The 24,266-nt window shown below is 39.6% G+C and overlaps 1 protein-coding gene across 1 annotated transcript in view; it reads left to right on the top strand.

The window, feature by feature from the left end:
- The first annotated feature begins 2,820 nt into the window (after positions 1–2,820).
- ABCC8 (ATP binding cassette subfamily C member 8) overlaps positions 2,821–24,266 on the top strand; it is an 82,546-nt gene continuing 61,100 nt past the window's right edge. Inside the window, exons 1-7 of the mRNA XM_082484892.1 lie at positions 2,821–2,983; positions 4,364–4,505; positions 7,176–7,297; positions 13,647–13,813; positions 16,096–16,338; positions 17,198–17,386; positions 23,957–24,121. Coding sequence (XP_082341018.1) covers positions 2,836–2,983; positions 4,364–4,505; positions 7,176–7,297; positions 13,647–13,813; positions 16,096–16,338; positions 17,198–17,386; positions 23,957–24,121 — 1,176 coding nt within the window. The 5' untranslated portion in view covers positions 2,821–2,835. The remainder of the gene's footprint in view (positions 2,984–4,363; positions 4,506–7,175; positions 7,298–13,646; positions 13,814–16,095; positions 16,339–17,197; positions 17,387–23,956; positions 24,122–24,266) is intronic.

Raw genomic sequence — 24,266 nt, 5'->3', positions numbered from 1 at the left:
AATACTCATAAAAGAGTAAGGGAAACAAGATCTAACGGGACTTCAGTGAAAAAATAGGTTGCATTTGCAACCTGCAGATAAACATAGATCTCTGCCTGTTGCTTTCATACTGTTCTTTGCCTTTTCTGTACTTTGAGAAGAAATTCTGTTCTCACAAAGCTTTAAAAAAAATACAGCTTTGAGAAAAATCCTATTCCTTTGTGACCTGCTCCAAAGCCCACTGGACACAGGACTAGCAAAGATAGTCTGGGTAAGTAGATTCAATCTTTTGACACCACAGGCCATCACATCTGAGTTTTTCATAAAAGGATCAAACTCTGCCTCAAAATTATTTTGTGAAGTCACAGAATAGCTTTCACCATTTGTGAGCGAAAAAAGAAATTGTCATTTGATGCTTTAGTGAGTGTAAGCAGCATTGGTCCAAATTCAGCACTCTGGATTTCATTATTAACAGCAGGGACAAAATTGTGGCACTGCTATTGGAAGTGTGAGTTCTTTAAAGAGTTTGCATGTGTGCATGGGTGTGTTTATTGCTAAGAATGCTCAGTTTACCAATTTCTGTTTAGCAAATGTTTTGATTTCTGTCAGTGTGGGTTTTTTTTCAGTATTTCATTAAGTAGTTAATTGTAATCCAAAACTCTTCCCCATTTCATCTGTCACCTTTCTGTTCAGGTTGCCAAGACATTTCTGACTCAACTTGAGCTCTGTGATGGGTGCACATCTGTTCTAGCACCCGGACTGAGACCATTAATTTTAAACCACCATGTTAACTGTGTAATCTTGGCTGCATTTGAAAACCATTGAAAAGATGAAATTTCAAATTGCAGACTGCGGAGTCTCCTGCTGTTTTGTGGTTTGAGAAATATGTTTTTAAAAATATGGTGATTGACACCTTGTAGTAAAGGAAGATGGTTTCAAGGTTCAGAGACTCTGCAGGGGCTGGGGATGGGAGCTTAGTTCTCTGATTCCTTTAGCAATTTTTGGCAAACTTCAATTTTTGTGTTTAGTTCTCCATACATAGTGAAGGTGATGATGATTCCTCCCCCAAATCTTACCCCATGATTTCATTCTCTAGAGTGTAAACTGTCAAGAGTTCTTCACTGCTATTTGTTCAGCTGCAACATAGAGTCTTTGTGTTACTTAGGGCCTCAGGAAATACTTAAATATAAATGATTTTAAAATTATCTGCATGTAAACTGCACATACTGTTTATTAAATAACTACTAGGATAACAGACATGAGCCTAACCAGAAGCTCAGATGAATGCTGGGTTCTGTCCAAAACTTAAAATAATTATAGTCTTTCCAGTGTGGGTGTAACTTTAACATTTCAAAATACATATACGCAGGATTTGGCTGGGGGTTTGTCTTTTAATTATTATACTTAACCACACTGCTGAAGCCCTAAAAGATCCTATATAGGAAATAATATGCTGCATGCAGGGGATTACTTTTTCTTTCCTCCTGTCTGACAGCAAGATCAATAAAAGCAGCATGACAAAAGTAATTTTCAGGTCTATTAGTGGAGCTGTCTGTCCTAGAAATCGAACGCTCTCTCACGTTGAGTATCCATAGCTTGATCATTAGCGGAAGAACAAAGAAATCTTTCATCTATGGGGTCATCTCCCCAAGAAGCATTTAGCCAGCTTGTCGCTTCTGCAATTTGAAGAGTTAAGCCTGGGTATGTGAGTATTCTTGGTTTGCGTTTCTGTTTGTAGGATGTGGCAAGTTGTATTAAATACTCAGCTAAGCAATGGGTAAGTGTGACTGGGAATGAAAGGAGCTCCAAGGTAAAGGATTTGGCTACGCATCTTAATGTTGAGTATTTCATAGCTCCATACCAGAGATATTTGAACCTCAGGCCTTGACTCAGCCTGTGCTTGGAAGCGTAAGCCAGGTGCAGACTTCTGATGTGATGTTTTACTCTCCAGTATTATCCACCAGCATGGATGTATTTGATTCGAGTTTTTGTTTGACTGTGGCTCAGCTGAGCATGTCTCCTGATCAAGGCAAAAAGGGTTGAAAAGTTTGATTTCTAGATTATTTCGGTATATATAAAATTGCTTTGGGAGTGATGCAGAATCCACTCAAATTAATGGTCTGATTCCCACAGATCGCAACAGTCTCGGTGGGGAAAAAAAAAAGTTAGGCTTGAACTCATTTTAGGGGTGAAAAAAGGTAAAGCACGAACGTAATAGCTGTTCAAGTTATGATGTTGAAGTCTCCTTTGAGGACAGCATACAGCTGTTTACACGATTAAATCTAATAATATCTTCATCACAGTGGAGAGAAAAAAGTTCAAAGCTGACAAGATTAAAAAAATATACTTTTTGTAGTCTACTGTTCCTCTGTCATCACTAATTTAGTGCGCTTTTTTTTTTAATGTTTTGTCTTATTAACGACGCATAAAATGCTGAATTATGGAGCCCCAAGAAACCTGGAACACTACTTTATGTTGCTCTAAGGTAACCGGGGGCGGTCACGGGGCTTTCGCCATGGTCTCCAGCCGTGTCAGGAAGGGGACACGACTCCTTGCAGCCCCCGACGCTCCCCAGGCCCCCTCCGAGCCTGAGGCCGAGCACCGGCCGTTGGGGGCTTTACCTCACCGGCCCCTCTCTCGGCCCCGAGCGGCGCGGGCCGTTAGGGCGGGGCCGGCCGTTAGGGCGGGGGCGCGAGGGGCGGGGCGGACCGTTGGGGCGGGGCCGGGGCCGGGGCCGCTCGGCGGCCGCCGCCGCTCGCCGACAGGTGCGGGCAGAGCCACCGCCGCCGCGCAGCCCGCGCCGGCCCCGCCTGGATGTGCGCGGAGGCGGTGCCCGGCTGCGCGCAGGGTCCCGCCATGGCCCTGGCTTTCTGCGGCGACGAGGGCAACTCCACCGCCTACAACGTGGACCACGGCGTGCTCAACAACGGCTGCTTCGTGGACGCCCTCAACGTTGTGCCGCACGTCTTCCTGCTCTTCATCACCTTCCCCATCCTCTTCATCGGTGAGCGCCTGCGGAGCTCCCTCGCCCTGTCCGCCTATCCCTTGCCCTCTACACCCCCGCACGGCTTGCCTTGTCGCCTCCCCCCCCCCCCCCCCCCCCCCCCCCGCTTTGTTTCGCCTTGCCGCGGGTTTCCCTCCCCCGCTTTGCCGTGCCGTCCATGTCGCGTTGCCCCCGCGTGTTCCCTTGCCCTACCTCGCTGTGTATCCCCCCTCCGGCCCGGCCCGGCCTTGCCCTCCGTGCCCTCTGCCCGCCGCGCCTCAGAGCAGGGAGGCGGGAGGCTCCGGGGAAGCGCGAGCCGCGGGATGCTCCGGCCACCGCCTCTCCCGCCCGCACCGCCCGCTCTCCGGGCCTCTCCCCGGTGATCGGTTCTCTCTGTCGGGGGGCTTTCCGAAGTGGGGCAGCCTGTGGGGCTCCATGCAGGTGAACACTCCCACCCCCCTTGCGCAGGGGCTGGATGGGTGCCGGAGGAGACTGCAGGATTTGCCTGCGGGTTTTGACCAGCGGCGCGGGAAGCAAAAAGAAATGTGCTGTTGAAAACCAGAAAACCTGGCAAGTAGGTCTTGTGTTAACAAATAATACTCCCTGTAATTACTGAAGAGTTACAGCAGCCGGACAGCCCTCCTCATTACTGGTAACGACTAGGGGGGCTGCTGTAACTCTTGCCGTATCTGCAGCAGATATTATTTGATAACATAAAACTGGGGTTACCAGTAGGTGGCCCGGTGGTTTAATACATGGGGCTGTCCCTGCTTCGGGTACCGTTCTGCCCAGCCTGGTCTGTCCTCCAGATAGCCATGGCACGAGCTGAGGGATTTAACACTCGCTTCTGCTGATCATAAAAGGTCCCGTGCTGAAATAACAGAACAACTGTTAAAACGGGGTCAGCTGAAGAACTGCTTAGGGTAACGTTTTTATCTGGCTTTTCTCTGTGTTGCTAATTTTTATCTAGATCAAGAGAATGAAGTACTTTAAAAAAACTGTAAGATAAGGATAACCCTTTAATTAAATGGGTTGAAGCGAAGAAAAAATAGTCTATGTATGATAGTGTTTGTGCGTATTTGTCAAAATGTTAATTTGTAGTTCATTTAAACTGTTAATGTATTTTAAAAATGTTTAATGTGTGTAAATTACTTGATAGTAATTTGCTAAAAGTGTAGGAATTTAAGGCTGTGTCCTGTCTGCATTGTTGATTTTATTCAGTATGAAGTGAAGCAATGGGGACACATTTCTGAAAATACTCAAATATGTGCATATTTAACAACGCAGTTTTGTCAACTTTAGTACACTGGTTTGTTACACATATGCTTTTCTGTATGCAGGAGCTTTGTATGTCACTCTTGTTGTTAAGAAAACTCCTTATAATTTTCTTTTCCTGTTTAGGATGGGGAAGTCAGAGTTCCAAAGTGCATATACATCATAGCACGTGGCTTCATTTTCCTGGCCACAATTTACGCTGGATACTGACTTTTATCCTCTTGTTTGTGCTGGTGTGTGAAATTGCAGAAGGCATAGTGTCTGATGGGTAAGTGTATGTCTACCTTCTCCTGGTAGCACTGAGCATTTTAAAGGCTTCATGGAAGGTATTTTCTCCCTAAATTCTCATCTAGACCATATTCCTTGTGGTTATAAATATGTAATCTGTATTCTTGGTGATTAACCTACCGACCTTGTATCAGAAATTCCACAGACCTTGCCAAGTTATGTACACACGCACAACTGACCTTAATCATTTTTAGTTCAGCTTAATGACACTGTCTTTCCAAAGAGTAATCGTAGATAAATCCTAACAATTCAAGCCAATGGTGGCATTTTTGTGGTATGTTTTATGTCCAAGGACCCAGTCCCACAGTCCTTACTCAGGCAGAACTCCCATGTGCACATTAGGTCATCCCATTCCCCTGCAAACTGTGTTCTGTTCATCTTAATAAAAGGAGTGGATCTACTGGGCCTCATCTCACACCCCACAGAGTTTCTTCTGATGTTTCTGCAGTACCTCTGATCTGTTACCTTGAGCAGAGTAGCTCATGTTATATGAGCACGATCCATCATCTGTTATTCAACTACGGATGTCTTTAAACAGTAATTTGTGGAGAAAAATTATTCCAAGTGAAACAAGTGATACAGGAGAGTGATTTATCATGAAAAAAGCTGATGTTGTGTAACAATGACTATGATAATCTTCCTCTGAAGAAAGGTCTGATTTTCATAACTATTAAGAATTTGCAACCCAAGGATTATGAAGTTGAAGCTCCTTGTTAAATAGAAAAAGAGTTCTCTGTTTAGCCACCTATATAACTGTTCACAAATAGCATGAAAGGCACTGCAGTATTCTGCTGTAGAAGCTGATATCATCATTATTATTATAACTTCTCTTAAACGTATATAAATAGGATGTTTCTCAGTGCCAGTTTTTTTAAAAAGGAATTTTTCTCATGCTTATTCAGAGTTATCAGAGTGTGGGATGCTCAGAGCAAAATCTCCTGCTTTGAGTTTTCTGTTTTATTTTGCTCTTTAGCAATCCCTCTCATTATGTCTGCTATTTAACTTGACTCAGAGTGCTGCTGTTAAGTAATAAGTGTCACCTGATGAGAATCAAAACTCCTAGCTATACTGGGGGAGTGCCAACCCACAATCGTGCCTCCCGAGCACTCATCGGGCTAGTGACTGCTCCAGTGAATAAAAGCACATTTTGAGACTCATCAGCTAAGACCAAAATGGATCACATTGGTAAGTCCTTTGATACCAATTGGGTGCCGAAGGCTTTGGGACCTCAGCAATAGATGCAGCCTATTGGATATATGGTTATATAGGGGAATTCTAGCAACGTCTGTCTGTGTAATAAATAAATTTTTTAAAAATCTCCCATTCCTGCAGTGTTACCTATTGAAGCTTAGGCTGTCTGAAGAAATCTGTTCTTGTTGCTTGTTTTTCCTTGCTGAGAATTCAGCACGGGTGTACCAAAACCCCTGGCATTACTAGGAATTCAGAGACTGGAGAATCTTTTCTTATTTTGCTGTATATACATACAAGTCATTGTTACAAGAGGAGTTAAGTGTGTATGCCACAGGTTGTCAGCATGACTCCAGACAGCTCTGTAGAGTTCACCACAGTGTCCGTGTGAGGGAGGGCTTTCCTTTCCTAGTACAGATGCAGTAAGTGGTCCTCCTGAGTTCCTACAGAGCTCCTAGACAGTTGGGATGTTCTGCTCTCAGACATGTGATGTCCTATGATGATCTCCAGCTCCCTGACAGCACAGCCCCTTTTATTTCTCCAAACTACACAAAGGTAGCTTTTGCTGCAGAAAGAACAAATCCGGAGATGCTAATTTATTTTCCATGAGGTTCAGAGGACAAGGTGTGAATTTCCCTGGGTGTTTGTGTCCTGAAGACTTTGTCTTCGTGCCTCTTCTCCTGGAGCTGGTTCGGAGACAGAGGAAATTGTACCTCTTGACAGCACAGGACACTCCATTACTTTTGTGAAAGAAAAGGGGAGGAGGAGATGGCAAGTAGGAGGGGAAACATGATTCTACCCACCTCTGCACAAACCAACAACACTGTCCAACAATTCCTGTATTCCAAAAGGGCTGTAGTTGGCAGGACCCCCTCTTCTGCTACCTGAAGCAAAGTGTCCAGAGAGTTTTGCTTTACAGGACAAAACTTAAGGGTATATGATTCTTTTGTAGGTTTTGTTTGTTGACTTGTGGTTACTGAAAACAGAACTCACTGTAAGTAATTCCCATGCTGGGGTGCTGTTCTTTCTCCCAAACTGGAAAAAGAAAATGAAACGTTTCCACAAAATGCTTCTGTAGAAAATCTTAAACTGTGCTGTCAGTTGGTCTGATATTTTGATGGACAGCTCCCATTTAGTTAAGCTAAACTAGTTTAGCTTAAATTAACTTCTCTCATTTTGGGGCTGAGCTGCTTATCTTAATTTAAACAACGTTCCAATTGATTTCAGTAGGAAATAGGAAAATGAAAAACTTCATTTTCAGTACAGGGGAGGAATTTGAAATCCAACTATGTGATTTAGGACCATAAATCCGATTGAAAATTGGAGAGCTTTACATCCATAACTCATTCTAGATAATCCTACATCAGGGCTGGGTACAGGATACAATTAAAAATTAAAGAGGAAACATTTAAATAGCTAAGAGGGCTTGTTTTTAATCGATGTTCACTCTTTTCTTTTTAAGGGTTTCAGAATCACGCCATTTACACCTGTACATGCCGGCTGGGATGGCATTCTTGGCGGCCATCACATCAGTTGTCTATTACCATAATATCGAAACATCCAATTTCCCGAAGTTGTTAATTGGTACGTCTCACAACTTACAAGACTTGGAAATGTGATAGTGGTGCTGTGTGTGTCTGTTCATTCTGTGACAGGTCATTGCAGTCTTGGTGCTAACTTATATGGATGAGGCTACACCTATATTCTGGTCTAAGTTTTCCTGACACAGTTCATAGAAATTGAAAGCATTGAAAACAAGTAGTATTCTCTATATGTTCTCAGGGATCCAATGGGCCAAAGACTTCTCTAGGAAAAACTGGATGTGTGGGAAAAGTAGCACATCAAATTCTTAACTCTAAAAGCTATCCAAGTTCCCCTGCTTGTTAGCATGTTGCATTTAAGCATGATGTAAGATTGAAGCCATCTTTGTGTGTGTGGTCTATGGAAATATGCAGAGTCAAGGGAAATGAATGATATCATTGCCTTTCAGTATGACCCTGGATATATTACTTTGCCTGCTTGGTTTTGCTTCCTGTTCCTAAAATTCCTTTTGTAAACTGCTTTAAGACCTTTTGAATGGAAAATGCTATGTGTAAGAACTACCTAGCATACTATATATTTTCTGCAAGATTGTAAATCAACTGTAGCTAGCTATAGAAAATCCATTACTGCTGACAATCATGCAGTTGGTGATGTGATCTTTACTGCTTAAGTAGGTTGCAGACTGGATGTCTACATGTTTAATCATTGTTAGTTGTTATTTCTTTGGTGGTCCTGGCTCATGGAGTTTTGTTTCAGCTGGTTTGCTGTATTAACGGATCCTGCTAAGGTTTGTCTTGTGTCATTGTAGCTCTGTGTATCAAAGTTCTGCTCTAGTTTGTGTCAGGTGGTAAAAAGTCGGTAACAACTGAATTTGAGAAAGCTTTTAAATATTTAAAGATTATTTTGAACTGCATGTTGTGGTAAGCAAGCATCCTCTTCTGCAGAAGGAGCCTGTAACTTCTGTATAAAAAGAAAAAAAAGTCATTCCTCTTCAAAAACTTCATATTTCTATTCAGGCTTAGCAACATTTTTGTCTTCTCATTTGGGACTGCTTTTCTTCTTGTACTGTTCATTTAAGTAGGATCTCTTTTGTCTTTTATAACCAGGTGGGGTAATTTAGTTACTTTTTTAATAAGTCAACATCAACACAGTCTATTTAATGCCTTCTCACAGGACTAGATGTTATGTCTCAGGAAAGCATTGCCAGCCTGTTACAGTCACCCACAGGAAGGAGGCAGTGATTTTCTTGGTGTTAGGGTTTTTTTTTGTTATTTCAGATGTGTAAAGCAATGCCTAATAATTTAGTGTCACTACCACATTCCAGCTGTTAAGTCATTGAGAAGGGTAGCACAAATTTAGAGCTGGTAGTTGATTACCCATTTTTGCATAATCTCTTCTCTGTAGAGATTTCTTTTATGATAATTTTGTTCAGTATTTAGAGCACTGTTGCTGGATAAGATCTGGACGATACTTGAATAATAAATAGTTATACCAATGAATACAAACACTTAAGTAAGTATTATGGATACTAAAGTTAATAATTATGAATTTTCATTTTGCAAGAAATTCCAAGGAACAGACTCCTTTAGAAAATCTAATCTTAATAGCTAACTCTTAGGCAAAAAAGAAAATCAGACTACCAGAGTCTTTCCCACTTGCTTGGTCTGATTTGAATTCACAAGCTAGGAGTCTTTGATTTTTATTTTATTTTTGGCTTTATTTTTCTTTTAATTGTCCTGTGTTTGTGAGAGAACTTAAGACAGGTGTTTCTGGAAGTCTCCATCCTTTATTCTTGACCGCACAAATTTATTGTTATCTAACTGTCAGGATTGTCACCTTTCAATGTTGATTGCAACTACTCTGTATTGACAATTGGGACTAGGCGATGGTAAATGTTATGTTAGCCCAGTATGAGATAGTTAGATTATACCTATACTCAGCTATTGACCCACTAGAGTGCAGTGTGGCCATGAATCAGCTTTCTTTTAGAGCCTAATGCAAATGAGGTAAATGGGAACCATGAGGGAAAGCTTAAGTTGGGGATAAACTTTTTGCTGAATTTATGAGAAAGGAAACCAAAAGAGGGTTTTCATTAGTAAAATGTTGCAGAGGAGATCTAATATTACACAGATAAAAGTAAATGACTTGACGTGGCATCTTCTGCTGCTTCTGAACAACATTATTATTATCTGAACAACATTATTTGAACAACATTATTATTCAATATATTCATCAATGATTTAGATGAGGGAATTGAGTGTACTATCAGCAAGTTTGCTGATGACACTAAGCTAGGAGGAGTGGCTGACACGCCAGAGGGCTGTGCTGCCATCCAGAGAGACTTGGACAGGCTGGAGATTTGGGCAGGGAGTAACTTAATGAAATACAACAAGGGAAAGTGTAGGGTCCTACATCTGGGCAGAAACAACCCCAGGTTCCAGTATAGGATGGGGAGCTACCTGTTAGAGAGCAGTGTAGAGGAAAGGGACCTGGGGGTCCTGGTGGACAGCAGGATGACCATGAGCCAGCACTGTGCCCTTGTGGCCAAGAAGGCCAATGGCATCCTGGGCTGTATTAGAAGGGGGGTGGTTAGCAGATCGAGAGAGGTCATCCTTCCCCTCTACTCTGCCCTGGTGAGACCGCATCTGGAATATTGTGTCCAGTTCTGGGCCCCTCAGTTCAAGAAGGACAGAGAGCTGCTGGAGAGAGTCCAGCGTAGGGCAACTAAGATGATTAAGGGAGTGGAGCATCTCCCTTATGAGGAAAGACTGAGGGAGCTGGGACTCTTTAGTTTGGAGAAGAGGAGACTGAGGGGTGATCTTATTAGCGTTTATAAATATATAAAGGGGGAATGTCATGAGGATGGAGCCAGGCTCTTCTCAGTAGCAACCAATGATAGGACAAGGGGTAATGGATTCAACCTGGAACACAAGAGGTTCCACTTAAATTTGAGAAGAAACTTCTTCTCAGTGAGGGTGACAGAGCACTGGAACAGGCTGCCCAGGGAGGTTGTGGAGTCTCCTTCTCTGGAGACATTCAAAACTCGCCTGGACACCTTCCTGTGCAACCTCATCTAGGTGTTCCTGCTCCGACAGGGGGATTGGACTAGATGATCTTTTGAGGTCCCTTCCAATCCCTAGCATACTGTGATACTGTGATCGGTGAAGTCCCATGTAACTGCAGGGCAGCAACTGCCACAGCTGCAGGATCAGTGCCTAGGCTTGCAAAGAGTTGGTAGCTGTATAAAGCAAAGGATAATGGATCCTTATCCAAAAATACTAAATTCAGTGGGGAAAATCTTATTGATGCAATGCAAAAGACCCTTAAGGGTGTGTTCATTAATTCTGAACAGGATAAAATTTTCCAATCCTGTGAAACTTTGAGATGTTTTATTTTTTTTTTAAGTCTTTTTCACAGGGTCCCAGTTGAGTGTCCAAACCATTGGAATGGTTTGATCTGGTCCGAATCTGTTTTTCTCTGTATGGTTTTGACCTGTAATTGTATTTCAGCAATCATAGCTTTTCCAGTGGAGCACTGTTTACCAGGGGGCTCTTGTAATAAGGCTAATTTTGGTGCTCTTTGCACAGTGCTGCAGAATGGATGCCTAACAGTTGTACAGTTTAGCAGGACAATTTTAGAATAGTTTTCATACTGAATTGGAAAATCTGCTTGCTTTCTTGATGTTCAAAATACGTAGTTGAATAGTAGCATCTGATTGCACGGGGTTTTGAGTTAGTATTTATTTGCTTTATAGATAGGTAAACCTCAGAAATTAAAAAGTAGGAGAAAATTATGAAATAACAATGGGATTTTGAGTGATTAATCTGAAAGGGATAGTAGTATGGGAACACATGATTTTTTTGATTTAAGAAAATTGTCTTTTTTTAAATCCAATCGTAATTATAGGACTGCCTTTACCATTCTTGACAGTAATCTAGTTTTCTAATTTAAATTTCTTGTACCTTGACATTGTAGCTAATTCTGTTGGAATTAGTTTATCTTTTAGAATGGAACTTCCTGTTGTTGTATAAATATAATGCGTATTGCTTAATACACAAATTTTCCCTCCAAACAGACACAGGTTAGTTAATAAATCCCATCCAGTTAAGTGTGTAATTTTTTGGATCTTGGGCTTAATCCAATGAAGATGTAGAACAGTTTGAGTTTCACATTGCTAAATTTTCAGTGGTCTGGCCCCAGGTGAGAATCTACACCCCAGCGTTGTGGCTTGAGGTAGCTTATACGGCCCAAGAAAAAATAAGGTCCTTTAGGCTGCAGGCATCTAGAATAGATCTACAGCAATCAAGGAAACGAAAGCATGCCTCTGTGGTCTGATCATTAGGTAGTTCAGGCCAGTGGAAGTTCTTGGTGATAATTTCTAGAAACTCTCAGCCAATATGCACTCACCAGCCAGATGATAAAAACACAGCTTAAAAGAAAGAGCTATAACTATATTTTCCAAGGAGCCTTATCTTGAGGGGCCTGTGAACATCTGACAGATTAGATTATATACATTTGTATTCCAAAGCGAGATGCTGAATAAGTTCAAATGCTTCTGGGAGGCATGACAGTGGGAGGTCAGTTATCACTTGAGAATGCTGTGGTTGGCACTTTCTAAAACTTCTTAGACGAAAGATAAATGAATGTTCTAATAAAATATTAATTTTTTAAAAAATCATATAGACCCTTATTTAAATCCTAAATAGGAGAATGGCCCTGCTAGTTCTTATTTCTTCTTCCAAGAGCTCTGGATAGGTACCAGTTGGGTTGGTTGTTTTTTCAGGTGTCCTCTGCTGGTGCAGGTTTTCAGTGTGCTATGCTTATGTAAGTCCTCTTATACTCTGAGAAGGATGTGTTCTCAGCCTGTTGTAAGAAGAATGAGACAAAATACCAGGATTAACAGATAAAGGTAGTTAGGAGTAGAACAATGTGGAATGTATTCTTGGATTAAGGGAGATTTTTGGAGTTGGCCATATCGCAAATAGGAAGGAATAGTGCCTCAAAGGTAGGAAACAGTCTGGAACAAGATGAGAAGATTAGATTCAATGCAGTATAAGTTGGGAAGATGGCAGGAAGCCTCACATAAGAAGGCTACAGTTTTCTAAAAAGGATTCTGTAAATATATCTCTTAAATCCTCACTGCAACTGCATCAGCCACTAAAATACAGTGCTGAAATACCTGACCTCTTAGTGCTTTCGTCTTACAAACTGGCCTATTAATTTTAGAGGAAGATAGACTCTGTTGGCAAATGTCCTAATGCCCAGTGCTCCTGTATTGTTCCATTTAGTCTCCTCATTTAAATGAGTTTTCAAATTGATTTCCGTAGAAGCAGGAATGGCAGCCCCAAATTCCATATGGACTCACCGTGTTGAATTTAGTTTTGCTTGGAAAGGATAGCTCCACAGTACATCCCCACAGAGATTTCTAGGGTGCCTCAAGGTAGCTGGAACCCCACAAATTCTTTGAAATTTGTGCAAGTTCCTGATGATTATCCATATTTGTAAGTTATACTTGCAGTTGCTAATGTCTTAGTTGAAGACTCTGGTGTTGCAAGACACTCAGAAAGCACATCCACATTTTTCTTGGCAGTTAGAGCACATTCCAGCGGTTGCACCATGGCAGATACAGCATCAATGAAAGATTCGGGTAAAAGAACATAACCCTAGAAGGTAGTTCCTTATGAATGGGGAACAGGAGCTGGTTTATGGTGTGGTGAATGGTATGGGGTGTCTTTTTGCATCACCAGAGTTTACTGCAGGGATTATTTATCTATAACTGACAGTAACGCTTTTAGATAAGAAATTCAGTAGAACTCCAAAAAATTAAAGTTGCATTCTACAAATTCCAGAACATCCTTCCTTGATGTGTCTGTGTATCTGCATTATAAATTACATATATGGAATTTGTGTTGAACAATAGAACAGCAGCAGTTTGGAGAAGATACTTTAATATCTGTTCCTGCATACATCCCAGAGATCTGCAGCGGGAAAGAGATACATTTTCCTTCAAGCCAAATTCATAGCAGTCTTGTAGCATTAATCAAATTTGAAGAGCATCATTTATGGCCACCTTCACTTGTGGGGCAACTCCCTCCCTTGAACTCATCATTTGGACACGTTTACAACAGATGGAAATTTACTTCAGCAGACTTTACTTTGTGAAACTTTCCAATATTGCCAAATCTAATAGGAACGGAATGTGGAACTACCATTGTCTAAATATTTTCATGTTTGTGGAATTGAATTAGTTTTCTGTTTTGACATGAAAAAGGCCACTCTCTGGTTTTATATATTATTGTGGCATTCTTTCTGAACGAATATTTAATACTGCTATTGTATATTTTTGCAACTGTGGCGCTGATTAACTGTTGTTTTTTTTTTTCCCCTACAGCATTGCTGTTCTACTGGACTTTAGCTTTCATAACTAAAACCATCAAATTTGTGAAGTTCTGTGATAATGGGGTTGGATTTTCTCAGCTTCGATTTTGCCTCACAGGACTCCTGGTTGTTCTATATGGAATGCTACTAGCTGTAGAAATCAATGTCATCAGGGTGAGGGTAAGTTAGTATCATAAAAGTCTCCTGTGTTTTTTGGTTGTGGTTTTGTTTTTTTTTTTCCTTTATTCCCCTTTCTGGGTGCTTAGTGTGAAATGCATTTCTAAAGGAGAAAGAAAAATCCAGTTCAAAATAGAAATATATTTGAGAACCGAAGGTTAATCCAATTTTATTAGGCCAGATGAATCCATAATTTCAAAAAATGCCAGACTCCATTGTAGTTAAATTAGGATGAATTTCATCGGTTCAAGTTTGTTCAAAAAATGTCTCTTATGATTAAGAGTTTCAGACATCAGAAAAGAGTATTTCTGATGCAAGGAAATTGGGTGAAATTGTCTGCTCTGTCAGAGAATATCTTACGCACACAAATAACATCTCTCATTTTCCAGGAGGCAGTCACAATAAGTGATTTACTGGGGCAACTGGGGTTGCTATCTAGCATCCCAGCTATTTATGTTTTTTGGTTGTTTTTTTTTTTTCCTCTGTGGTGTCTGCAGTCATAATCCAAATTCAGTGGTGGCTTTAGAGACTGCTGGATAGATAAATGCCAAGGTTCTTCCCTTCACCTGTCCCTCACTTAACTATGTGTACAGATCAAACTTAGTCTCAGGAGGGAAAGAAACTTTTACATGTAAATTTTCTTGTTCCCTCACATTAGTATATGAACAGCAATGTGAGTTGTGTTTGTCACGTGTTTGTGTTTTTGTGATTTTCTTGGGGGATTTTGTGTGTCTGTACGTTTAATTGATAACTTAGGACAAAAATATGTTTAAAAGCAGCATTTTCAGTAACATTTTTGAAAGAAAGAGTAATAAAAACTGCAATGCTGGACATTCAGTATTTATATCATAAATTAAAAACAGTGGCTTGGCTTGTGGGAAAAGTGAAATTCAAATGTGACATAGGAGAGATTTGCTCATAAACTTCCTCATAATAGAACTCCATAATTAAATGAGATTTAATCACTGTGGAATTCTAAGTCACAAAGAAGAATAAAAATTGTCATTGCCTATTGTCATCTTTTCTTTTTTTTTTTGTTGTATTTGTTTGGTTTTAATTATTAAAGGATGTCATTGATACATAAAATGAACTAGCCAGCGGTGTGGATTTTTTTTACTGCCTATTGTGTTTGTGGCAGAGTTTGGAGAGCCAGGCTTGTTGCTGCAGCTGCTGAAGGAAAGGATTGGGATGTGTGGAGAGTTGGCCACTGCTGAGGGGGAGGAAGGGTAGGGGAGAGAGAAAAAGAAAATAAAAATAAGGGGTGAGGCCTCTCTGCTAGCAGAAAAAGCAGATATTGGCCTCACTTTTTCTTTTTTTTTCCCACCTGCCTTCCCCCATCTTCTTCCAGAAGACAGAAAATTGACTTTTTTGACTTTCAATCCCAACTGTACCTTCTCCCTTTGTTCTGCTCTTCCCATTGTTCCTTGAGATGGCCTTTCCCAACCCCATCACCAGTTTTTCTAGGATCTGTGAATTATTTCTCCATCTATGGTTGGAGAAAACATAGCAGTGAATCATATCCAGAAATACTACTAAACTTACTAGGATTTAGGTACAGTCATGAGTAGAGTTTGAATGAAATACGTGATCGAGTACTTCTCGGAAAGGAAAGGTGTATTTTTAAGAGGCTTGGCTTTTCATTCCCAAAAATGAGCAATGTCTGAAAAAGCTTTATCTTGACAATAGGAAATCAGCAGCAGTCTGCTCTTGCTCTTTTGGCATTTAAGACAATGAAAACCGTTTGTTAGTGCCATATGCTCTCTCTAATTCAGTGGTTTCCCAGACTCATTCAGGAGAGCAGAGGTAGCTCCATGTTCTGAGGTAACTAAATGTGAGGCAGTATGGTATGGATGATGAGTCACTGTGATAGCCACAGGGCTGTGCCTAAGCTAGTATGTCCCATGTTGTGCTGTCTGGAGCTCAGAGCGAGAGGCTGGGGCTGTATTATTTGAAATGTAAGGTAAGTTTGGGTTTTTCTGTTTTGTTTTGGGGTTTTTTGTTCTTTTTTTTTTTGCAAGTATGCAAACTTGTATCCCATAAACAAAGTAACAGTGAATGTTTAGGATGATTTATCTCTAGACTGGTTGCCTCTAATTTTCCTCAGTACCTGGGAAAACTGGATTGCTGTATTTGTTGACTTTGAATGCTGAAGTTCCTTGGGTGCTTCTGAGAAACCGAGACTGATTCATTGATTATCTACGATGTCCTTTGTCTCGTCTGTTCTTTATGGACTTTTATTTTCTATGTGTTTGGAGTGATTCTTTTGGTATTTTTCTGAATTTCAGAGGTATGTTTTCTTCAAAACTCCCAAAGAGGTGAAACCTCCTGAGGATCTCCAGGACCTTGGCGTTCGATTCTTACAGCCGTTTGTGAATCTGTTATCCAAAGGAACGTACTGGTGGATGAATACATTCATCAAGACTGCCCATAAAAAACCAATAGACTTGAAAACCATAGGCAAGCTTCCTATTGCTATGAGAGCTCTGACCAATTACATTCGCCTTAATGAGGCCTTTGAAGCACAGAAGGTATGCAAAGCATGGAATTATGTCCATCTGCTTACTCAATGCTTGCATTTTTCATTAGTTTTTATGCTGTAAGCTTAATATAAAATTATATAAACAGATATGATGCAAATGAAATATCCATTAGCATACTTTCCATATACAAAGAGATGACATACTCAGTTGTACCGCATACAAATAATGGAATTTCTCTACCTAAACATGCATGTCAAACACATTGCTGGTTAAACATGTGTAAAATCCATATGGCCTCTGTTTTGATGTGGAAGGTAATTATGGACTGTATTCACCGAAGACCATTATTGTTCTTCCTAATAAGACCCTGGAATCATTCAATTACAGAGTCAATGTTGATGAGGCCTCACAGGACTATTCTTTTCTGTTGATTTCAGTTCCAGTTTGTAGGAGAATTCAAGGATGAAACTACCTCAGCTCAAATTCTGTTTGACTCCCTGGTGGGAGCTGAGTGTATTCAGGATTTAAGAGATGTCTTTTGCATCCTGTCTAGAAAGAGTGTAGGCTTCCAGTCTCTATGTTCACAGGAAAATAAAACCTGTCAGTTCCTGCCCTCCCTTTTTTCTTTCTCTCCCAGCAAGCCACAAACACCACACTTATTTGATCCCTGCTAAGGGTAGGAAAGAAATCATGGTCCTTTTTGTGAAGTGGAGGAGAGTACAAATTAATGGTCTGTTCTGACTCTACAAAAACAAATGAAATAATAGTTGTACTTCCTGTGCTTTTGTAGCTCAAAGATTGCAGGTGATTGTCAATGAATTAAAGCAGAGATAAAAATACCAATAATTTATCAAACATGAGGTTAATGTATAACATAACCCTTACTATGTTTTTTTATTCTGAGCAGAACAAAAGGTCGTCATCTCCACAAGGATCCAGGTCAATTTGGCGTGCTCTCTGCTGTGCTTTTGGAAGACCCTTACTTCTCAGTAGCACATTCCGTATTCTGGCTGACTTGCTTGGATTCGCTGGTCCGCTCTGCATTTCTGGGATTGTTCACAATGTCGGAAAAGGAAATAACACCATCCGCCCACAGGTACTGTCAAAATGTCATCAAGATAGCGGAGTCAAAAAAAGTAATGTTATGACTGTGTATTATTTGGCCTTAGTAAAGAAAGTGACTCTGCAATGTATTTGTGAATGCTAGAAATGACAGTATGTATGTACTGCCTATTATCCACTTTTATACCTTGACGGGGAGCAAAATATGTTACCCACGCATCTAGTCGGGCTTGCATTCTGGAAGATAACCTCATTCAAGATAATGGTGAAGCATATCCAGAATCCCACCAGTATCATAAGGATTTTAGGTACAGTCTTGAGTAAAGATTGAATCGAGTATGTGTCTGAGTGCTTTTCAGAAAGGAAAAAGTGTGTTTTTAATAGGCTTGGCTTTTCATTTCCAAAAATGAGTGATGTCTAAGAGGATTGAATCAGGCTTTTGTCATCACAATAAAATGCCAAGTAATTTAGCTGTGACAAAGAAAGAATTTCCACTAGTGTCTTTGGGGAGGTTGGTTTTGAAATATCAACTGAAACATATTTTTAAAGGATGCTACTTGAATGAATGTTCCCCAAGAAGAAACAGAAGTACTTCTTGATCAACCAAAAAAATAAAAAAATAAAAAAAAAAAAAAAAAAAAAAAACAAAAAAAACAAAAACCCAACAAAAAACTCTCAAACCCTCAGGAAATATCTTCTCATTATAAGGTGAGGTCACTCAGGCTGGCATTTCTATAATAAAGATCAGTTTATATCTGCAGCTTACTGTTTGATGTAAGACTTTATTTCCAAAGTTTGTTGACACTAATGGAAAATATACCCATTCACTCAAGTACACTTTGGATTAGGTCCACTGTAAATATTGAAATGCATCAGATGTATCGCAGAAAATTTAACAAAGACCTCAGTCTAAAATTAATTGTTTATCTATTTTGCAATCCTTATCCTAGTATTTGGAAACTTGAATATAGCAAGTAGATTCAAAGGAAACCAGTTAAAGAAGGAAATGAAAAAATTAAGACTTCAGGGCTATGTTGCAGCAAAATACCATGGAAACTTTTGAGCTTTGCTTCTGGATAATTTGTTTGGAACGCTGTTTCAGCTGAAATTAGATTGAATCACAATTTAAGGGTTATCCTATTTAATTTTCCTTTTAATGTATCAGGTAGTGCTTCTCTGAAAAATGTTCAGGTCTGGTCCAAATAGGCCCTAAACAGAGCCCATCCAGCCTTGGCATCCTCGCTGTGCCTAGCTAAGCAGTGGCCTTGTTGTTGTCATTTGCACTATTTCTCAGTATCACCTAACAGCCATATTCACTGATGGTGATAGTCCATGAGTGACGCTTAAGGGTGTGTTTTACCTTTGCTAAAAGGTCTCTGATAGGCTTTTCCTTCTGTTTTGACCTGGTTTATACACATTGCTTTTCTGTTAAGAGGCTAATTGCCTTCACATTTGAAAATTTCTTTTGCTGGATTCGATGAAATATCTTTCTAAAATGTACTAATGCTTTCTATTCAAACTGTCTGTAAACACTCTGGGGTGTTCAGGAAAACTCCCACATGTTTGCACATACCTATCCAACTGTGTCTACTCTGGGAAAAAAATACACCAGCTCTACTGCTAGGAATGTTATATCTTTACTTGTAGTGAGTCAAGAAAGAAAAATGTTGCCTTATTAATTGTTTGCTCCTGAGAGCTACGTAGGTGTGAGAAACAAACCTTCTAAAACACTGTCTTATGAAGGAAAGATATGTTGGGGGGAAACATTGTTTGTGTCTGACGTGCTGCTGAGTTTGAGGGCATTGGAAAGAATTGCCATACAGTGGGACAGAATCGGACAAGCAAAGCAAGCTGTGATTACAGTGGAGTGTCTTTTACCCATCCCTTGAAGTGATATTTCTTCAACTTAAATAGTTTGGATTGAGGAGATACTGTAATGACTCAACTACATCTTTCAAACAAATTCTGTTTGTGAAATCGAAGGCAAAGAGATAAATCTTAAGATATAATATTTTCTCTATTCTTCAGGCCCTTTGTGACAGATATAAACTGCAGTGGAGCTGGAACTCTGAGATCACGTGGGTGTCACGGGCAATATTAACTGCTTTAGTTGGTGCTGCACTTAGAGCACGACAGCATCTTAAATTCTGTCACGCTCTTCATGTTTATTTATAGCTCCAGTATCAATATTTATGGCCATCCCTGAATGTTCTTATGACATGAATTTCTATGAGTGTTAATCATTTCACACCGAAGAAGAGACTGACAGAATGATAACCTTTATATTTTGCTGGTAGTACCTTCCACATTGCAATGTTAGGATTAGCAGTTCCAGTATTAGGAATATCTGCTGACATAACACATTCAAACGATACACCAAACCTACAGACTCGTTATTTAAAACGTTCTAGAAGTCCTAGGTCCCAGTGCAGCAAAAGGCCCAGTATTGACATTTAAGACTCTGAGTCTAGGGTCTTTAAGTATTTAAATAGTGGCCTTTTGCTCAGCCTTTTACTGGTTAGAGCCTACTGGCACTTTTAAAAAGTGGTATTATCCTGAAGTTGTCAGGAAGGTGGGACACTGAATGTCCCTAAAGCCATTTCTGAAAATAAAACATCTAATTAGCTTCATCAACTTCTCAAACAAGGTTATTTGCCCTATATACAAAAGTTTCAGCAGATGTTATTTGCTTGTGTTCCCTGCAGGCTGACAAGTGTACTTAGACAACTATTGTAGTTTAAACACATAGATGCTCAGTCACTTTGTAAACCATAATGGCCTGATAATGCATATGAGACTTGGCAAAGGTCCTGGTGCTTTCACCAAGTGTGTTTGTCTGTGATGTTTATCTATATGTTTAACTCCTCCTTTTCTCTCAAGTAGGTACTAGAAAAAATAGAGACAATATTCATCTCACTTTTCCTCCTTGTTTAGTATATAATGTTTCAATGTGAATCAACACTGCACCAAAATCTCATTGCTAGAAAAGCATGATTTGTCAAAACATGATTGTCTGAAAAATGGTGTTCTTTTACATACAGAAAAAAAAAAAGTGGTATTAGCTGCACTAATTAGCAGTACTAGCCAGATGTATTTTAGTGTTTAAATTGTGCTCCTTCTGTTACTGCTTTTGATGTGATACTGCACAACCTGTAACCTTAGTGGTTCACGATTGTGACAATGCTCTAGCCTTTCTATTTCCTGTCATGTTATTATCCCTGACAATTGCAATTTCCCAATGTTGCACACTTGTATGTTGTTCTAGCTTTGTCTTCATAAGAAGCTTTTTTTTAGTTTTTAGCGTGTTACAGTGGCACCACTTTTTCCTGGATAACCCTGTATTGAAATAAAAAGAAATCCCAGTGAAGAACTACTAAAATAATAGCTGACCTGAGAAAGGGTAACTCAAAGGAAAGATTCTTACTGTTGCAAGTCAACAAGATATGTCTGAAGTGAAAACATCACAAATGTTAATGATCCTGGTTTTCCCCCAAATGGGCTTTTGATTTTCTTCTTTTTTTTTTTTTTTTAAAAAAAAAAACACCAAGTTTTGCAATTATACTGTTTTGTATTCCATTTTGTATTTGAGTGTATATATACTCTGCATAGGAAACAATAGGTGGCTGTTAAACTTGTACAGTTAAACACCAGGGGCAGTTCTTCCACCTTACGTGTGCCTAATGCTTTATGCTCATGAGCGTAAATATTAAAGAGTCTGAAAGATAAATAGGATGCATCTAATTGGCTGTGGACTTGGCTAGTTTTCGAATTTCTCTTCTTTTCCTCTGTCAAGGTCTTAAAGGTAGGACAGGAGAAGACTTGGTTGTACTTGTAATTTTCCAGACATCTGTGGTATGTTTTCTAAAGCTTCCAGGCTGAATGTAGAGCCTTGGGTCTTCCTTTTTATTCTTTGGAGATACAGCAAGAATAAATTTACAACCACAGTTACATCTTGCAAGGGTCAAAGGCAAGTTAACCTGATTTGAAAAGCTGAACTTGTAAGGCTGTAAATCATCTGGAAGAGAGACTCACTTTTACTGTGTCATAGACTTTTTGTAGTATATAATGCTGCTGTAGCCTATTTGAATGACTATAGCATAAGTAATAATTTAGCTCTTAAAATCCTCTTAAGGTGCAAATAATTAAAACTGTAGCTAAATGTCTCTTTATCTGAACATAATTGCTGACATGTACTATAATTATTCAGAGTTTTGCACTTGATACAGATTTAAAGAAGTATGCCCAGCAATTGCTTGTGTTCTATTGATTTGACTGTGAAGACTATATATGCTTGAATGCTTTCTCAGAGGGCTTCTCCGAGGGCTAATTCCTTATTTAGTTCTGTGGCCCTACAGACTGCAGCAATGTTTGTGTTCATCAAATCTGGTTGAAGTTAAAGTACCTAGCTGAATTGGAAAATACTATTGTCTGACAATTTACCTTCGAGATCAGGAAATAAATTATTGAATGAAATAGGTTTTTATTTCCTGTTTTCAAGGCATGAAACTCAGTACTGTTGAGTCTCACTGATGGAAATTTTCCATATTCTTGTAAGTTCTTGCACTGTATAGTTACATAAAAGTAGTATATGACTGTCAAGATGCCTCCTTATGGAAATAAGGAACGTTTGCATGAACAAAGATTTACAGAAATTGAATCATAATTACTTGCTTTTGTTTGTGTCCAGCCTTTGTCTGAATCTCAGTAGCATGTAACAAATGCCACCTAAGTGGCACCTAAGTGGGAATAAACCTAAGAAATCCACACAAGTCCATCTGTGTTGTGTAGTAGACAAAAGTCCTTTGATGGCTGCTTAGCGTGGCCAATGATTGAAGAAGATTCACCACGATTCATTTGGAAATGATCAGATATTTATGGAGAATGACTCCTTGGTGTTGATGAATGATATCCCAGGCAGCTCAACAGATGGTTAAACTGTTACATGGACAGATCAGACTACTTTCCTGTCAAGAGAAGGAATATTGCTATATGAGGTGGGAGGCACTGTGTCCGGAAACTTGTACTTGTATTCTTGTAAGCATGCACTCCTCTCATGGAGTAAAACAAAGAATCCTTTCCAAAACTGTTTTGCTTATTATCTTGTTTACTTGTTTGCAAATGTAAGTGTACATTTCTCTGCTTTTAAGCCTATAAATTACCCTACTGATGTCAATGGGATAGATAGTGTGCCTACTACTGCAATGGCAGGAGCAATCATGAATGTCAAAAGTGGACTAAAAAGAGATGGATGGAAAAAGTACCCTAAGGGTCTGGTTCCTCAAGAAGATGAAGTGACTTGTTGGGTTACCACTGCTGGAAGGACTTGCTCTTCCTCCTTTCACATTCCTTGTCACCCTGTTCCTGTTCCTACCATTGCTCTAGCTCTGGCACCAACTGGACACTTTTGTGGTCCGATATGGCCCATTAAACTAAAAGAAAAGCACCAGATTTTTTTTTTTCCTGGGCTGATTTTCTTCTGCCAGTGATTCAAATTGGTTCAGAAAGAGATCTAATAAGCTCTCAAACTAGCGCACAGTAGGCAACAGAAGCATGCAGCTTGGAGCAACCCAGGTGCAATTAGGAGGAGGAAGTCTGTTCCTCTTTCAGCTGGCTCAGCCTCATCTTAAGAAACATAGCTTTAAAAATTAAGTTTAGCCTTTGTGTTAACTTGTCATGTGGGGTTTCTATAAATAGTTAGCTGCAAGGTGCAGATCAGATCTAATAAAATGCACAGACAGTGAGAGTTTGTGAAGTTCAAGTGTTAGTCTTGAAAACGTCAGCAGCACAGAAACTGCGTAGATGAGAAGAAATGTGCTGAGCAAGGAATAAAACAGGAGTGTAAATGACAAGAAGCCCTCTGAGAGGGAATAGAAAGAGACCTCTTCCTAACTTTGCCTTTAATGGCAGCATAATCAGCAATAAAGTTTAGAAGAAGCCAAGGGCAGAAAGACGAAGGCAGAGATACTTTAGTTTCAGAAGGCTTCCCAGGGTGAGCCAGCCTCTCAATTAGCTGTGGCATCAAAGGTGTCTGCTTGTTAAATATAATCTAGAATAAATGTGGTGTTTTCCCAGTAAACTGTAGACATGCTTCAAATTGCACTTCGGTTATCTCATGAACTTGCTAGCAAGTAATGACCGTAAATAAAAATGCTGAACAAACCTGTTGGTTGCTGCACACCAAAATAATGTACATAGTTCCAGGAGTCGGAAGGATGTGTTTTCAGCACGGTTGTGAAGGTCACTTTAGTATTCAGTAAAATGAGGTGCTAAAATAAGGAGACTAATTTCTCTGAAAGAATGTTAACTGATCCTTTTTGACAATGGGCAGTGCACATCTTTTAGCAAATGACTATATGGAGTTACTCAAAGTGTCCTAGAGTTTTGGAAGGATATCAGAAATCCTATAAATGTCATTCTGCATTTAAATAAAGCTTTCTGAGCTGGGGCATTATATGACTGTTTACTTGAATTGATAAACTGAGATTTCAGGTAAGGTTGGGAGCACTTTCAAAGTAATAAACTTATTATCTCTGCTTATTAATTATGCAAAACTGGTAATTAAATTACCATTGCACCTGATTTCTAACTTTCTTTTTTTTTATAGACTAAAATTCTTGGTGTTTTCTTTATTTCATCTCAAGAGTTCCTGTCCAATGCTTATGTTTTGGCTGTACTCTTATTTTTTGCCCTTCTATTGCAAAGGACATTTCTCCAAGCATCATACTATGTTGCTATTGAAACGGGAATCAACTTGAGAGGCGCAATACAGGTAGTCAATATATTATTAATCTATTTTCATAGAATCATATGTGTATTTGTAGATACAAATTATAATTATAATCATTAAATTCTGAAACGCTTCTTTCCTGAAATGTATTGAGTGTAACCGTTGCCATTAAAGATTATGTTAACTT

This window comes from Vanellus vanellus (assembly GCF_965231255.1).
Source record: "Vanellus vanellus genome assembly, chromosome: 6".
Lineage (NCBI taxonomy): Eukaryota > Metazoa > Chordata > Aves > Charadriiformes > Charadriidae > Vanellus > Vanellus vanellus.
Note: the sequence above shows the minus strand (reverse complement) of the source record. Positions and strands in the feature narration are given on the sequence as shown.